General features: G+C 39.1%; 1 protein-coding gene and 1 long non-coding RNA gene across 3 annotated transcripts in view; one reads left to right on the top strand and one right to left on the bottom strand.

The window, feature by feature from the left end:
• LOC310907266 overlaps positions 1 to 17,985 on the top strand; it is a 371,251-nt gene that overhangs the window by 192,174 nt on the left and 161,092 nt on the right. The window lies entirely within an intron of this gene.
• The window catches only part of THEMIS (thymocyte selection associated), an 85,513-nt gene that overhangs the window by 61,748 nt on the left and 5,780 nt on the right, over positions 1 to 17,985 (bottom strand). For both annotated transcript variants that reach the window (XR_014589575.1, XM_083857324.1), the window contains exons 2-3: positions 9,985 to 10,152; positions 1,629 to 2,087 (exon numbers count right to left, since the gene is read on the bottom strand). Coding sequence is in view for 1 of the 2 variants with exons in the window: in XM_083857324.1 (XP_083713450.1) it covers positions 1,629 to 2,087; positions 9,985 to 10,152 (627 nt within the window). In the remaining variant the exon portion in view is untranslated. The remainder of the gene's footprint in view (positions 1 to 1,628; positions 2,088 to 9,984; positions 10,153 to 17,985) is intronic.

Below are 17,985 nucleotides of genomic sequence, written 5' to 3'. Positions count from 1 at the left end.
ACACCTTGAGGTGATAAACATCCTAAGCACCACAAGGGAAAGACAACAAAGGAAAATGACTGGTGAAAATGAAACTTTCTATGAGCATTTGTATGAGTTCCACACACATAACTTGTTCATTATTAATAATGAGAAGTATAGAGGATTCTTGCTCACAGCCTGTGAAAATGTAATCAGTTATCCCAGTTATCAGGATTTTTTTTTTATAGTGGATAGTATTTCTTATACTTTATCTTGTGTCTATTTATAGTTCTCCTAAAAATGGTGAAAATCCATTTTTCATGGTCCACAAGAAAGTAGTTATTCATGTACCATGAAGCCTATTTTTCAAGTTTGCATTGAATAGTTATTTAGGATGTATGTAATGCTTCTTAAATGTTGAGAACCCCATGAAACTTAAAATAAAAAAACAAATACAATCCTTACTGAAAAAACTGATTGGAAGACAAGTGAATAGCAAATATTTCTGAATCTTCTGAAGGTTTTCAGAGACATTAAACTCCTATTGATTCTGCACATACATCTAAGTGGATATAGCAATACCCCTGAGTTAATTGAGCTTCAAGAGATGAGCTAGATCCCTAAATCTAGCTAGAGTTAGAATAAACAGAGTACTTTATCTTGTAAAGTTATATTTTCCAAACTCACACATTAAATCACATAGCAAGCACAGCTGAATGTCTTATGACAAGCATATAACAACTATGGTATATTGTGTTAACAGTCTCTGCCCATTTTTATTTCTTTCTCTTTTTTCACTTGCTTCCACAATTCAACAGAGAAATTCTCATTTGTGAAAAGATTTCCTGCTTAATACCCTCATGAATGGCATATTTCTGTTTGGATTCAATGTCTATGGAGCTCATTGGTTTGCTTGTAGTAAATGCAATAAGTAGCAAAGCCTTCCCAAAAGCTAAGCTACTATCAGAACCCAGCTGTATCAATGTTTTGGTGGAACAACTAGAGCAACTAGTGCCATACATATCTTGTAGTTTTTTAAATAAAAGCTCAGAGCATATACTTAAAGATATTGGTTTTCTAATTTTTCTGTTTCCTCAAACCTACAGGTTTCAGAAATTGTCCATGATATATTGTGTTTATATTCAGTTGATATTTGTTTCTGCAACAGAAAAAAAAAATGATATGATTTTCCTTTCTGTGACGTCCTCATTCTGAAAAGCAAATGGTGATTAAGTGTATTGCAATATGTATGTCCCTATTCTTTTCTGACCTCCTAGACACATCCATAAATGATCAAGTGGCTCCTCCATAGCTGAAGTCTAAGACATAAAGAAAGAGAATCTGGGAACTGAACAGAATTCCTAAGCTCAACCTTTTCACTATGCAATACATATTCAGTGAGGATTTAATTGTACTGATCAACAAAATGGAAACAGAAAAAAATGCAAGGTATTAATCTGAACTAACAGATGATAAAGAAATACTAAAGGAAATATTATTTTTATCTTTCTTCCTCTTGAAACTAACATTAGTGGCAAATATGGGTAAGGAATTTTTAACAAACAGAATCTTCCATGGCTGTTTTAAGAAAATGTTGTATATTTAAGGGTACTTTTGTACTTTGCTACATCAAGTTTAACAGAACACCTATTTTAATTCCTACTTACATTTCATTACTGCCTGTACTTCATAGACAGGCATGAGAATCAAACAGCCATCAAAATTCTCAGGAAGTGGATTAGAGGAGTCCCACATATGTAAAGTATTGGAAAGTTTAACAATCCTGTTTCTACACTTAGGGATTTTCCATTCTGCAATCTCTTTTAGGGTGTAGATCTGGTCATCTTCACACTCGTAGAATTCTCCTTCTTGCGAAAGGGGCAAAGTAAAGGAATGAGACTGGTTATTTCTGACCACAATACAGCTCACAGCCATTGTTCCATGGACCTCTTCCACTGAGTCGAAGATGATCTGCTCACTATGTTTGATAGTGAAGTTTGCCAATTTTATATCCTTGGTGCTGTAGAAACAAGGATGGCCAAACCTTGTTGGCCCAATAGAGACTTTTCTTGCAATTTCTTCAATGCTGACATATGGAGTCTTGTCTGCCACAATCTTATACAGACCTAAGAACAGAAAACTTGCATTATAAAAAGGGAAATACATAAAGCAAGTCATGCCAAATTTTAAACTGTGAATATTATAAAAATGGGGAGCAAAGCACATCAAAAAACTCATAGATGATAGCTCAATTGCTAGAAATACAACTCTATAGAGATAATATCAGCTGCATGGTACAATGTGTAGGCAGCTGGAATTAACCATTTCTTCCATGTGTCCAGTTTCTGACATCCAGCATTCTTAGTCCACAGTAAAATTTTTGTTTGCCATAGAAAAAAAGAAAAATTATCTTAAATTCCTATCTGTCTTCTCAGAAAACCAGCCTTTGAGAGCTAAATGCAGATGTGGTATGAGGAAACACAACATTAATGTGATCAGTTCATGCAGGGTAAGTTTCTTGTCTAAACATCAGTACGTTCCACACACAGACTGGGTATTCCTAGACCAGTATGTTTAAAGATACATACCAAATGAAAGACTAGCACCTATAGATAAGAAAGAGCAGACTGGGAATTCCTAGACTAAGTGAGTTTAAAGATACATCCCAAATGAAAGAGTAGCACCTACAGATAAGAAAGAGCAAATAGATTTTAGCGTATCTGATAGCCCAGTCCACCAGCTGGATTAATTTAAAGTCTGGGTGTTGTAGCACTCCAGCAATCATGAGGCAATTAAAATGCTGAATTTCTGCAAGGCAGAAGCTGTATCTGAGCTTCCCTATCTCCTAGGGACATTATTACTTCATGTTAATCACGCCCTTTGGATCTGTCTCATTAGGAGTTTCCAGTGCAAGAAAAATGTGTACATTTCTGTATTTGCGTGAGGGTTTTCATAAAGGAAGATGAGCTGGAGGGTTGAGAGGACTAAAAATCAGGTCTTAGCTGAACTGTATGATTCAGCTGCCTTCTTCACAAGGTGTGGCAGTATTGTGAATGCTGCCTTATGGAATTGCAGTGCAGCTTCCTGAGACAGGGATTGACAAAGGTTTTCTTTTGAGCAAATATAACTGAGAATTGAGTTTATTTCTAGGCCAAGTGGGCTAGCCATAGTAAACCAATAGCTACAGCTACAGTGACAAAGAAGCCAAGCTCCCTGGGAGATATTGCACCTTTTCTCCCTTTGTCTGGCTGCAAAAATCCTATGGCCTCGATCCTCCTCACTATTGACTCCTCTGGACCACAGAGAGGACACTCCCATTTTGGCTGTTAAGGAGGAAGCATGCGATGGGGAATCAAGGAGCCTGATTGATATCACTAAAGGCACTTTTAAGGCAGCTTCAAATCTCATGAGTAGTTTAAGCCGTGTCTGCAAGATTTTAAATGTCCTACCCAACTGCCCACAACCAAGTGCAGGATGTCCCAGCAGATACCTGGATCTCAGTAAGGTGGGATGCTGCCAGAACACACATACTTGTTGGACCTTGGGAAGACACTCATTTCCTTTGCTAGACCTCCCCCGATTGTAGGATTGTTTAACAAATTGGATCAGGGGATATTGCTTAAAAATAAGTAAGGTGCTTATTTTCTTCCACACCTTTTCCCTTACTGACTTTCATTTCTGACCATAATCAACACAACTGAGGGCTCTGCATGATATCAGAGTGCCTCTAAGATTGTATTTCTTTAAAAGACAGACTTTTAATTTTTTTAAAATTATTTTTAATTTTTTTTTTTTTGGTAGGGGGGAGAGGTTTCTGGCTACAGGCTTGCTGTGATTCTGGCTTTATAGTAACAAAACCCCTTACTTTCACTTTGTAACTTTAGCACCACTCTTGTTAAAGGAGACATAATTAAGGTTCTGTCTGTTGGGTAGCTTTTAGCTGAATTAATCTCCAGATTGGGCATGTTTGGTTCTGGGTGTCCCATGTGGCCACTAGTAACACTGGGAACTAACATTTCTGAGGGCCTGTCAGCAGCCTAAGCAGTAATAGCCTAATTGATCTGCTGCAGAAATAGTCACCAATTGTGCCAATGTCAATTATTTCTGCAGTTCTGTGCCTTCACAATTGCCTGTATGACAGCCAGCTTTTCTTGTGTGAAATCTTTACTCTTGTGTCAATGCATCCTCTACATATATGTCATCACTGCAGGAAAACCTGCAGGAAAAAACTCCAGGCTTTTCCCTGGGCTGCAAGGAAGGCACACACATGAATGTACAAAGTGCAATTTCAACACACATTTCTTTCCTACTGATATTTGTAATGTTTCCCACTGCCATTTTAAACACCATTATTAGTGAGGCAGTTGTCTACCACAGTCCAATCACCACTGGAGCACGTCAGTGCAGATCAACACAAACAGGTTCTTCAGCATTTAGAAAGTATCACTGTGACAAGGCACCAGAGACAAACTGAAACAGTGGAAAAGACAAACAGTGTTCTCGTATTATGCTTTGGAAGCACAAGAAGGGTATCATCTCCAGGCAGTGTTGGGAGAAAGCAAATAGGAATATTCTGAATTTAAAAGGATATTCAAAATAATTACGATGAGTCCCAAAGGCAGTAATTATGCTCACCCATCTGTGACACAGGAGCAAGTGCATGCACCCCACAGACCTCCTCAAATGCAATTTTTATTGTATTAAGAAGCCTCCATAAACTGTGCTAAAAAAACACTTCTGGTTGAAAATATTTGCTGATATTCAGGAATGAGAAATGTTCATTTCTTCTGAGTTTGACAATAGTCTCAGGCTACTAGACCCTTTTTCTGTGCCTACAAAGTTATTTCGGAGGCAACTATTTCAGCAGCAAACTGATGAACATCACAGGTTGGAAAGCAGGTGTCACATGGAAGCATAATTATCAGATTTCATACAAAACTAGACACCTGATTATTCCCTTGGCCCAGGCAGACTGCCTTTGTCAAGGATAGGAGCAGAAAAATGTTCGCCTTCTGTTCTGCTGGTTTTCTTAATTTTGGTGACAGAATGCTTGCTCAGGCAGGAGAAGAGCCATGTGGCCTTGCATACTTAGCTTTTCTATTGATAAGACTCCTGATATGAAAGCACCTAACAGCCACCTCTGAGTGGCTATGAACATGCAAAATTCCATGTTTCTCTCTATTCAGAACATAGGTAAATATATAAAAGGCTATTTTGATATGTTGGGTGGAAGTCATTGCCATATTCTGCCAATGGTATCCTCTCATAAATTCTCTCCTTGATACTGTATATATCTAAAACCCAAATGAAACCACAAAAACCAGCAAACAACATTATCTGGAACAATTCAGAGCCTTAATAAAAGCACCGTGACTCAAAAACAAATGCCTTCCAAATCTAAGACAACAAGGAAGCTTCCAGGAGGAGGAGACATATGGCAAGTTTGAGATGCTAAAATTTGGACATTTTGAGGTCAAACAAAAATATTTTTGTACTTTTTCATAAACCATAAAATGACTGAATCAAATTCACTTGGACTTTCCCAAGAGATCTTGGTGGACCGTAAGGAGGAAAGACAGATGGAAAAAACAAATTTGGAAAAAAAAGTCCATCTGGTTTATCAAGATCTGGCATTATTGCTCCTATAGATACACTTTCTAAATGCAATCTGGTCTACAACCAAACTGTACTGCTGTCCAATGGTTTGGGGGAAAATAAAACAGTCATACACAAAGAACTATCCACATATATAATAATACCGCAGGAAAATACACCCATTCAACTCTGCGAAGCCTCTGTACCTAATGACATTTCACTAGGTGACGTGTCCACTTAGACATAATATGATGATTAAGTAAGACCCAAATATCATCAGCCCATCTTTTCAAGAAGTTTTACTAATTGCTGTACAAGTTGAGACAGAGAGAGTTTGAGAATCTGAGAAAATTATTTCACTGGTATGGGAGAGAAAACATAGCCAGAAGATCACAAGATTAAATGTGCTATGGGAAAGCAAGTTTTGATAGAAGGATATTTTTACCACTTTTTTACAGAGCAGTATATGCAGCTCTCTTCTACTGGCTGTGGTGTAAAATGTACCACCCTGGAGCTTTATAGACTTCCTATTTTCAGTCTTAATTAGACTCCTGAAGGAAAGGAGTATTTTACTCTCTTTTCCCCACAGAAAGCTGAGAAAACTCATAGCTAGGCTTGCCTAGTAGAGTAGCAAGCAGCCTTCAAGAAAAAAGAAGAGCAGAGCAAATCATCTGTCCCAGACTGGCAGTTTCTGTTCCCCAAGTAAGGCAAGAGATTGGGAAGAGCACATTTTCTGCCTTCTCTGGAGATGACTTAATTGCTATTCCTCTTTTCCCCCACCTTCAACAACCACTCTCTACCTCTTCTGCTGCAGCATCCTCCTCCCCTCATCCTGCCCCAAAGGCCAGCTCTCCCTCACCTGATACTGAGATGAGCCTTTTAATGCCTAACCCCTGTTCTTCCAGGGATGTATTGTGTGGTCACTAACAAGTCTTTCATCCTTTGACTTGCAGATGAGTACACAAAGGGGCAGTCATGCTCAGCCATGCGTCTGTCAGACCACGTAGGAATGAGCAGCAGCAACAGCCAGGGACCTCATGAGAACAGGGGCAGTCCAGTAATGCTTTTTGCAGAAGAAGGAATACAACAGAATGAAATGTAATCATTTGTACTGGCAAACAATTCAGCTGTTGTGCAAATTACCTGCCTGCTAATTTGCTACTAGAGAAAATTGTAGTTCAAAATGTGGTTAGATGTAGCTGTTGAAGTGTTTAGAGTAACAGCAGACTTCTATTTTTTTACCCAGTGTTTAAGCACAGAAAGAATATCCTGGCCCTCTGAGGCATGAGAAAGAACAAATTAGAATGAGGATAAAATGAAATAACACAGATAGTGAACTTGCGGTTGCAGCGGTTTCACTAACGCAAAGGGCAGATTAGGCCTTTATCAAGGATCTGATTTGCCAGAGCAGAAAAAAAAGAGTTCTGAAAACTGCAAATACGCTCAGAAAGACAAAGAGTAAGGCTCGTTTAAAGCCAATGTTCTCCACTCTTACAGCTGCTATCCCCAGAGAAACCTAAACAGAAGCATTGCTCATTTGTGCCATCATGCACACGCAGTGAAAGGATATATGAGCCCACGGCATGCAGAAGGACTCATGGCAAAGGAAATGGAAAAGAGCATTAAAGCAAAAGATTTTGCATCAACGCTGGCAAGACAGCACTGTTCATACAATGTGAATACAGGGTCAGCCTCCTGGAGACCTGTGGAAATTTTTATTGAATTAAGTCAAAGGCAGTGTGAAAAAGATCATCTGCAATTCAGTTCTGTGCTTTGTTCAGGAGATAGGGGCAAGCCATGTTTCATGTACAATGTTTCAGTTAGGGCTTAGCACGTGTATATAATAAAGTGAAAAGGAAAATGGTCAGGAAAGAGCAAGAGACTGGGAAATCTTGACTCTGCAGGGCAGAATCATTTGTCAGCTAAGAACTAAATTAGAGAAATGACAAATTTACGTTTTACCAAATAGCTCTTGAATACATAAGAGTACATATACAGAGAAAAACAGGAAAGAGGTGCTCCCTGTTGGGCTAATAAGAAGTGTCATTATGCCCCTCTTCAGTGCTGCTGTTCAGTAATACCCATCATGTGGAGGATAATAATGACAAATTTCAGCAAAATGAACTCTGAATTTATTTTTCAAGTGAAATAACCCAGTTTTCTAGAACACTGGTTGGGAGAGTTCATAACTATGCATGAAAATTGTAGTGATTAGATCCAATTTGAAAATGTGCTCAGTAGGGCAACAGCATCCAAATGCCAAGTTGTAAAACTGATCACTTGAATGCAAATAAATCCTGATTCACCAGGTTCAAGTATTTGAAATCATCAGTCTTTCTGTTCTAACGATCAGGACTTTCAACATTAATAAATTTAGGATTACTTTTATCACTCTGTTGTGCTCAATATTTTAGGTTCAAATGTTGAACCTCATCTGCCAATCAAGATTTAGAAAATATTTCTATTGGTGTATGTATTTTAGAGATAGAAGAAATTTTAATAATATCAGAGAAACTTGGATTACAAGAAAAATACCGAGTATCTTGAGAGTTCACAGGAGAGTGTATTTCAATATCTCTAGATAGCCACAGATAATTAAAAGGTCTTTGATCTCTACATCTGGGCCTTACTAGTATTCCAAAAAAGTCTTTTAATAAGTGGTCATAGAAACCATTCTGATTCACAGGAGAAGAAAAATGTGAAGGTAAAATGAGGCTTTACTGTGGTGCGGGGGGGGAAAGTTATACATACACAACTATTTGAGAGAGAAATTTGCATTTTAGAGATGGCAAATAAAGGCATAGCAGAAGATATTTTTCTGCAGAAATCAGATAAAACATTTCATTCTTGTGGACTTTTAAATTTTATTTGTTTCAAGGAGGGTGTCTTTTCTCCCTCTGCAGAAAAAGCACATCCCAGCTTGGATACTGGCATAACCTAAACCCTATACATGCACATGCACATGCACACACTCTGGCATACTCAACAGGACTTTAGAAGAGCATCAATGAGGTTATTAAGTCAAGCACTCAAACACTAGAAAACACTCATATTATGTTCCCATGCAACATCAATTTAATTTCCCATGTGCTTTCAGTACAATACAGTACTAATTAAGTATTTAAGGGTTTTTTTGGTTAGTGTTTTTTTGTTTTTGGTTTGTTTTTTTTTTTTTTTTTTTTTCACAGAACTGTAGCCTCTTTCAGTCTATTAGCTAGGCTGATGCCCAAAGTGAGTCCTGGGCACAGTCACAGACTCTTGAAGCCTGTTGTGTTCTGTGCTCTGTACCAGTGTTTCCTTTCTCCAGGTGTCCCACCACTTCTCCCCCATACTCTGTCCCACTCCCCCTGCCCTCCTCATGCAGTTTTCCAGCTTGCCCATTTCCTCTCCCCAAGGGGCTCTCATTACCTCAAGTGCCTGCAAGACTCCCAGCACAGGAAATGACCTACTTGCAAACTTGTGAGTGGGTGGGGTCTTTCTCTGCTGCTGAAACCACCTGCGCCTACCTCCAGTCTCTGATCTTTGCACGAAAAGTCTTCATCCTTCTGTCCTGCTCTGAGGTCAATTTTTTTTCTACCATTTTCCTAACATTGTTTGCCTCCTCCACTTCACACACATGGGATACCCACATGGGATACATACTTCTCCCTCTGTGCTTTATTCACTTCCCTGTTCAATGCTGCTGGACCCTAACAGTAGAGGAACTGAGATGAGAGCAAAATTCAAAAATTAATAAATATGATGCATGATGAACTAGTATGGGGTTCAGTACTTAGCCAGCTCTCCTTAACAAGGCAACATGAAGAGAGGAAGATGTGGTTCAAGTAACAAGTTAGTACCACATGCCAGATGTCAAGTCCGTTGTCCAAAATATGAATATATTTGGATTTCTCTTTAGAACAGCTGAAGAGGTCTTTTAAGCAGAAAAACACATCCATTACCCTCTAACCCTGTTTCCAAGCATGGAACAGCCACTCTGACCACCATAGTTAAAATAAACCATTAAAATAAAAGAAGTATTGAAAATATTTTGTGCCCAAAATAGTAAAATACAGATGTATTAATGGTAAATAAATCATAGTTTGAGAACTCAACAAGGAAGATTTCAGCTCAGACAAGGTTTGGCAAAGTCATAAGTAAATGAAAAAAGATTTTAGTTGTAATTCTTACACCAAGGGACTCTAAGTGTAGAAAGCATTACCACAAGACTTTATAATATTAATCATTTCTATCCAGGTTTGAGAATGGACTGTAAGAGTTGAAATTTAAAAATTAGTGACTGTGTCTTGTATCATCTGATAAAACCGTATTCTTGTCAGCTGAGTTGTAACCTCAAATATCAATCAAGACAGCAAATCAATAAAATCAACAAAGGTGATTACTCAGGGCTATAATTCCTCAAAAACATGTATGCATGAAATACTGTACCAGGAAAATTTAGTGGTAATTCCACTTTTTTTTTCAGGTCTGAAAACTGGCTGACTTCATTATTCTCACAGATACTTGCTATGAGCTTATTAATTTTGAAGCCAATAACTTTAATGATTTCTCCTGTTGACAGGGAGCATTCATTTCCAAACATCTCATAGTCGGAGCCTGAAAAGAAATACAAAAGGAAAGAAAAGCATTATTTCGCTTTCTCTCACTTTGTTGAGTGTCTTTACCTCTTTAAGAGAAAACAATAATAATACTTAAACTATATGAAATAATACTTATCTTGTGATAATAAACTGAATTTTCTTTTGCTTCCTCAGGGTAATGAGAAAAACCATCTTGTGACTTCAGTGACCAATCATCTCTATCTGTACACAGTTCTTAAATGTGTGCAAGGAGTACAAGGTCTGAAGAATCTATATTTCCAAATTATTAGACCAAAATAGGTAAATGCAAAGCATAGGATTACCAATTTGTCAGGAGCTGTCTCCTAAAAACAGCGGGCAGTGGAGCTCAGGCACTAAAGGTGCCTCTGCACAGCACAGGGCATAGCATATCCCATAGGAAATAACAGACTACAGCAAAAGACAAAAACCCACGGACCCTTGAAGGTGCCCAGGAAAAGGACAGGAGGCATCCAAGTGCAACCAGCATTTGGGCTTTCTATGAGAACAGAAGACATGAAGAAATTGGAAAGAATTACAAGAAATTGGAAAACTGGCAAATTAACAATGGCAATCCCTGCCCTGTGTTGAAATGACATACTGATTCTGATCTGGCAGCAAAAAAATTCCTTTTCTGTCTGTCATGTTCAGAACTTTGAGAAAAGGAACAAAGCAATCCAACCACATGTTTCAGCACTTCCTCAGCAAAACCTGGAACTGTCCTGCCAAAACCAGTCCTCCCTTTTCCATTCTAGTTGTGGTCAACATTAACTGTTTCAGAAACAGGTGCACAGGGAGAAGAATAAGGCAAAAAAACTCAAAAGTCAAGTTATGCAGAAAAAGGAAAATTCCTCCTAGTCTCTGCAGGAGATTAGCGGAACTTTTGGGGCATGGGGTCAATTAACTATATATATAGACAATGCAGTGAACACATTGTGTTCCATTTGTAGATAGAATTACATTGAACACAGAACATTAGAAATGTTGACTTTAATACTAGCTTCCATCCTTCTGTGCATTTCCTCCCAAGAAGTAACCAAGATCTGTCCTGAAGTGATGTGGATGTGCCCATTCTGAAATCTCATCTGAAAGTTTCATTTGGTGAGAAACATTGTTCTCATTTCCACTCCCAATGCATTGGTGAGTGTATTTATATGCTCTCCTACTAATATTGTTCAGCTACTTAAAATACCTTCTTTCTCATTTCCATTTTTGCTTTCCCCAAGGGGTTCTCAAGGTTAATTTTGCCCTTTGCTTTATCTCCTCTAAGACAGATTTTCCTTCACACAATTGCTCTAAGCCCTTACTTACATCTTCTTCTGTTTAAAGTGGTCTTTTTTTTTTTTTTCTTTTTCTTGTTTCCTACTTAGAAAAGCAGAATAGTATCAGGCAATGAGATATACTTAAAACCTGACCTCTGGCTACATAGTTGCAATCAATAATTGAGAAGGCCTGTACTGAAATCTCATAATTTATGGCAGAACTCCCTTCCCTTAAAGGGCAGCACTCTTTAAGCTTTCCTTGTAGTTGGTGGGACTGATGGGGAGAAAAGAAAAAAAAAACCTGCTTAGCTTTTTTTTTTTCCACCCAGGTGTCACACCAGAAAAACCACAACTATTAGCTGACTGATCTTCCTAGTGTTCATTCAAGAATAATTCTAGTCCTGAATATAGCCTGGGCTGATAACCATCTCTTACTGAGTCTGTGATCTATTTATTAACTCTATTGCAGCACTTGCAAATGACAAGCCCTTGACTATCTCCTAGACCTCAAGAGAAGTCACTGGGAGTCCAGCCTGAGCATATTTTTGTTTCAGCCTAAACCTACCCAAAGCCTGAAGAGAGCACCACAAAACAACAGGAGGATGGTGGAGAGTAACACTGGTTAAGTGTGCTCTGTTGTGAATACACGTCCAGACAAAGCTGTTGGTTGCTTGTGCAATGCTCTCAACAATTGAGATAGACACCAGAAAATCCTCAGCATCCCTGAAGAAGCTGTAGGTTTTTAACCCTCTGGAGAAGGAATCTTGATTGAAAAAAATAAAGTAAAAATCCACATGGAAGATGCTTTTCACAGGCTGGATAGGACAACATCCCCTGCTTTCCCTTGCTGAGGACCCTATATTGCTTTACTTAGATCCCAGACTCACCCAGCAGGCCTTCTGCTGCACACCAGGATGATGACTAACTCAGAGATATTCTGGATTTTACTGCCACAAAAATATCAATCAGTGCCAGGTGAAGAAACATGCTGTTTAAGCACACTTTCAATAATTCTGGTAGTGAGCAGAAAACCAAGAGAGCTGCTGCCCTTTAACAAAAAAGAACAATCTATTTTTCTTCTTGTAAAAATAGTGCATAGTTGTTTGCTCTCTTCAGTCCCTTAGCAATTCAACACAGACTAACCCAGCTGTCTCTATGGAAATTGCTACAGCTCCCATCCCAGGAGGTTGCCTGCTGCTAATACAGATCTTGAAGTGCCATGTCTACTCACTCCTTTAATACTTCCAGGTACAGTGACTCCACCATTTCCCTGGGCAGCCTGTTCCAGTGCTTAACCACTCTTTCAGTGAACATGGTTTTTTCCCAGTTTTCGAGATGAGCCTCCCCTGGCACAACTTGAGGCCATTTTCCCTTGTTATGTCCCTAGTTGCCTGAGGGAAGAGAATGACCCTCACCTTACCACAGCCTCCTTTTAGGTAGTCTTAGAGAGTGATAAGGTCTCCCCTTAGCCTCATTTTCTCCAGGCTTAAATTCCCCAGTTCTCTCAGCTGTTCCTCATAGGATTTATTTTCAATCTCCTTCACCAGCTCTGTTTTACTTCTCTGGGCATGCTCCAGCACCTCAATGTCTTTCTTGTCATTCTTTCACCACCAATCTCTGGGCTTGGCCATCCAGCCAGTTTTATATTAAATGATGAGTATACTTGTCCAAGCTGTGGGCTTCCAACTTTCCCAAGAGAATTCTTTGGGAGACTGTGCCAAAGGCTTTCCTGAAGTGTCATTAGGCAACTTCCACAGCCTTTCCCTCATCCACTAAATGGATCAGTTAAGGGGCTAAAGCTCTCAAAAGACTCTTATTGAAGAATATTTAATGACTATTTCAGTCTATATCTGCAACAGAGTGAGACCACAAAACCCTCCAAGAAAATTAAAGTCAAAGGAGCTCATTGTCCTTCCCTCAAAGAAATTAACATGGGTAGATAATCCACTGGTAAACAAAATGCTTTGTAATACCACCAGTGAGGACCACAGGATAGTACTTTTTATTTGCAGAGGAGAAGTTACATAGATAGATCATTTAACCAAGGAATAAAGGAGGTATGTCATCGCATTTTCCATGCAACCAAAGACATCAGAGACCAACTTTTAACAGCTTATCAATAGTAAAACATATATTATCAGATTTATCTGAAATAGGCCAAGAGGTTGAAAGATTATGAGGGTGGAAAGTTGGGTGAATGGTTGCTAACTGACTGAGACCATGATTGCAGAAGCCTCATTTTTTATCGATACTAGGACTAAATAAAATAAAATAAAATAAAATAAAAAAGAATTAAAAATTAAAATCTGCCAGCCACATTTTTGGGGCGACAATTGTACATACAGTATTGATTTTAATTATATATTAGATTGCTTTGGCCCTGATTTTAGCCCTTGCTTGGCAGTTTGCCTGGAATAATACAATGAAGATTACATTCAGACAAGAAAAATGTTACCTAGGCACTTGCAGCAAATATTTGTGCTGGTAAATGGGAGCCAAGGAAACTGCATAGCTTTCAAAAAGGATAATAAAAGTGGTTTTTCCTTTAGAAGCCATGATAATTAATCTTAAAACATTTTGAAATTTCCCACTTTGTGACAATGTGACCCTGAGAGATTTTACTTCAGCTGTGTAATGCGGACACCCTCACACAATATATTGAAAAATAAAATTAGAATGCATATTTTAAACATTTATTTGTTGTTGCACAACAATAACTTTGTTCTTCCCACTCAAGTCACAAAGAAAATGTAACTCTTTGAAAATGTAAATCAAGTGGCCTTGAGAACAGAACCTTTTGAGAAAGATATATGCAATATAATGTAAAAAAAAAACCCAAATGAACATTTTAGCAGAACCCAGAATAAAGCAGCCTATTTACAGTGATCAAACAATGCTCCTGAAGGCTGTAATTAAAGAGCTTGTTGCCTTTGAAAAACCTTTTCTGGAATGTTACTTTGTTCAATAAAAAACACGTTTATATCCTTTCATAAGCTCATCTCTAGTTTGACAATCTGTATTATCACCCACTGTGATCAGATCAAAGCAAGTGCCACAATTGGTTCAATATCTTTTCCTTCCATCTTTCCTAAAATGTTAAGCAGCCACACCACCATCCTCCCTAACATAAGCCCTTTATTTGATTTATGTCTCATTATAGGCACAAGAAGAGCACTTTTGTATTAAAAACAGCAATATAAAACATAAATACAGTGAATGCCTGAGATAGAGGATGTCATTCTTCATGTCAGGGCATCTGACAGTATCACTGAGATAAATACTTTATAATACAAGGTGAAACAATAAAATATCTCAGTAATATGTCCCTTTTTCTTCCCAGCAGCTTGGAGCCCCATTGGGTGACTGCTCTTGGAAAGCTGATAGAAAGCACGGCTCACAATCAGGCCTGTGAGTAAACAGCAGTGGTACATCACTGGGACTGAACTCCCCTTTGCCGAATGCCTCTGGGCAGTTTAGCACCGAGGGCAAGGGAGAGCATTGCAAAGGAGACAGAAGACTTGACTAAGGTGGCACAGAGGATTTTTCAGCAGGAGTGAAGCTCAAGCCCAGGCTGGCCGACTCCCAGTCTCACTGCCAGTCAGCTACAGGCTGCTGCTAAGCACTTCTAACCATCCTCCATTATTTATTTTTTTCCCTTTTTTTCTCTCTTCTTTTCTTTTCTTTTTTTTTTTTTAAACAAAGACCAAGCTTTTTTCCTAACAAAGCCAAATTACTTCGGAGGCCAAACACTAGGCATTGGCTCCCTAGTCCCACGAGTTTGAATCCTTGAAGGAAATATTCTCTCTTTCATGTCTCAGTAACACTCACTGAATTCATTGCAGCTGGCAGGCTGAGCACTCTTTGAAAGAAGATCCAAAGAACCAGGGACCTGGCTGCTTAGCAGGGAGATGAAAGATCTCCCTACATCTCCTGAAAGGGTAGAACTTTGTCCCAATGTCCCTTTCCCCAGTGCTCCTTTCTCCACTATTAAGTTGTCATCGGTTGCCCATATGGGTGCTGTCTTGGCTATCAGAGGTGACTCTGTTTCCGGGACTGGTGAAATGGTTCTGCTTTCACGTAAAGGCTCCATCCCCTGGTGCAGCCATTCAGCCAGAATTACAATAGCCCATTCTCCCCTACAACATAGCTCAGCTGAAATCACAGTTTTATTAAGGCTGCTGCAGGCTCTCAAAGTAATATGAAGGGTATAATGGATCTATAATTAGTGTCAATAAAAAAAGGTATCATTCTTTATGGGCATTATTTGAGGGCTAGCCAATTGTTCAGAGTTATGCTTCTTGGCAAGAAAAGAGATCTATTTTAAAAATTTAAGGAGGAGAGTTTTGCTTAATCATTTTAATCATTTCATACTCTGATTAAGCAGAAGGAAAAGCAAACAATTTCTGATGGGGAGACATTAGGTAGCTTTTTTTTGTAGTTAAATACCTCCTTTGCACCAAAGATGCTCAGCAGCCTGCCAAATTTCCCCCACTGAACTCAAATAATCCAATGTCTTGCAGGGAAGAGGCTGGAAATTGTGCACAATGACAGGCAAAGAAGGACGCAATGCCACAGTTTGTCTCTCTAACCCCAGGCTGTGAGATTGGCTGCAAACAGGGTAAAACACCTGTATGGCTTTTGTCCACCCCTCGTTTCCTACCCCCAGAAGGTGTCCCTACTGAGAGCAAGTGAGCCCAGCTCCCCAGTGCCCACATGGTGCTCCAGATGCCTGAGGATAGCAGTGGCCACGAAGGCGGTGTGAATTTGAGTGGAAGATCCTTTGTCAATGACAGAGCAACTTATTGGGCTTTCAAAAAAGTCTTGTCTCTTTAACATGTTCTAAGCAACAAAGCAACAAAAATCTTTAGGTTTGATCAGTTTGGGACACAAATCTTCCAAAAGACTCTATGCAAAGATGCATCTTATCTAGATCATACCTACTTAGGCTGTGAAGGTGTCTGATTTTTTGCCAGCATGAAACCATCAAAAAACAAAAGCCGTTAAGATTTATCTTTTGCCATATAAAGTCAAACTTTAAATGTCAAGTGCTTTAAGCCATTTCAATCGTAATGGACTTAAAAAAAAAATTACTCCTGCAGTTTCTGATTTATTCCTTTCCTGATAAGTTTATGGCTTTTTTTTTTTTTTTAATAAATGCACTTTTCTGATTCTCGTCTGTCCAGAGGCTCACGCACTGCATGTGGCAGCAGAGCTTTATGTGTGCAGCACCCAGTATAATGGAAAGAGCAAGTGAAACCACAGCTCCCAATGAAACACCTTTGACATTTTATTTGGGTTTACCCAAATGAGTCAGAATTACTACAGAAGTGAAGACAATGCCCAAACCTGATTTCGAATGACATTAGTCACTGTTAGGGCTGTTCATGATTTATTTAGTTTAATTCATTTTCTTTATAGCATTAAGTACTTTGAATTTAATATTTTTATTTACATATATGTTCAACAGGAAAAACTACATTTTGTTGGACAAGGCTTAGGAAGGCTGCTCCACCTGAGCTGCAGGATCAGGTCAGAGTGTTAAACACTTCACAAGTGCAGTCCAGAACTGAAAACATGTTTAAGCATCTTCCCCTACTGAGATCAGAGCATATTGCCCCTTGTGCCATTTCTGTGTGTCCAAGTGAGCTAACCAGAAACAGTGCACCTGGACAAATGTCATGTTCTTTCATGAAAAGATCACCAGGTACTTGAAGAAAAGGTTTTGGCATAAAAGCCCTGTAGCTCAGAAACAGTGTGTGGTCATGGGCTTGTGTATCGAGGGACATTTATCTCAGGATCTTCCCTCCTATGCAATGAACATAGTTTCCCCTTCATCTTTCCAGAGCCTGAGTTTGTGAAAGTTATCTTGGTACTTCTATAGGCTTGTATAAGTTCATGGGAAGGGAAATAGGGCCTCTCCTGCTACAGACCTCCTTCTCACATCCCTGGAGCCCAAGTGCAATGGCAGCTGGGGACCTCTCTGCTACAGGACACTAGCATGTTAAGGGAGATTCAGCAAGCCAAGACAAGGAGTTGACCCCTGCATTGAGACAAACTAGGCAATTTGGGTATTCTTCCTACCTCCTGTGCCATCCACGGGGAGGCCCAAAACTAAATGTTACAGAAAGAAAATCCCCTCAAAGGAGATCCTCAAATCAGCTTCACCCTTAGTGCCAGCTACCCAGGGTCGGATTTTTCTCGCTGAGTCTGGATGAGTCATTCAATTGAGGGCAGCAGTATGAATAAAATGAGCAATATTTGACCCATAAAAGACAGGGTTTGTTCTTACATCCACTGAAGAACACTTTCTTTCTTGTTTAGAATAAAACAGGCATTTGAAGCAGTTTGAACAAGGGCAGGAGAGTTTCAGTAGTTTGTATTAATAGAGAAAATTTACCGATATGCTCCAACTGTTGATCACAAAAGACAATCTAGACTATCTGTTGCTCTGGCTGTACTTAAGGCTCTTGCTCCTTCTTGCTCAAACAAGAGGAACAGAAACAACTAGGTTCAGAGGAAATGACCCTTCCACTTTGGATACGTTTGGATTCTCTCTCTTTAAAATACCA

Source organism: Zosterops lateralis (genome assembly GCF_965231275.1).
Source record: "Zosterops lateralis genome assembly, chromosome: 3".
Taxonomy (NCBI): domain Eukaryota; kingdom Metazoa; phylum Chordata; class Aves; order Passeriformes; family Zosteropidae; genus Zosterops; species Zosterops lateralis.
The sequence above is the reverse complement of the archived record's forward strand: the minus strand, read 5'-3'. Positions and strand labels throughout refer to the sequence as shown.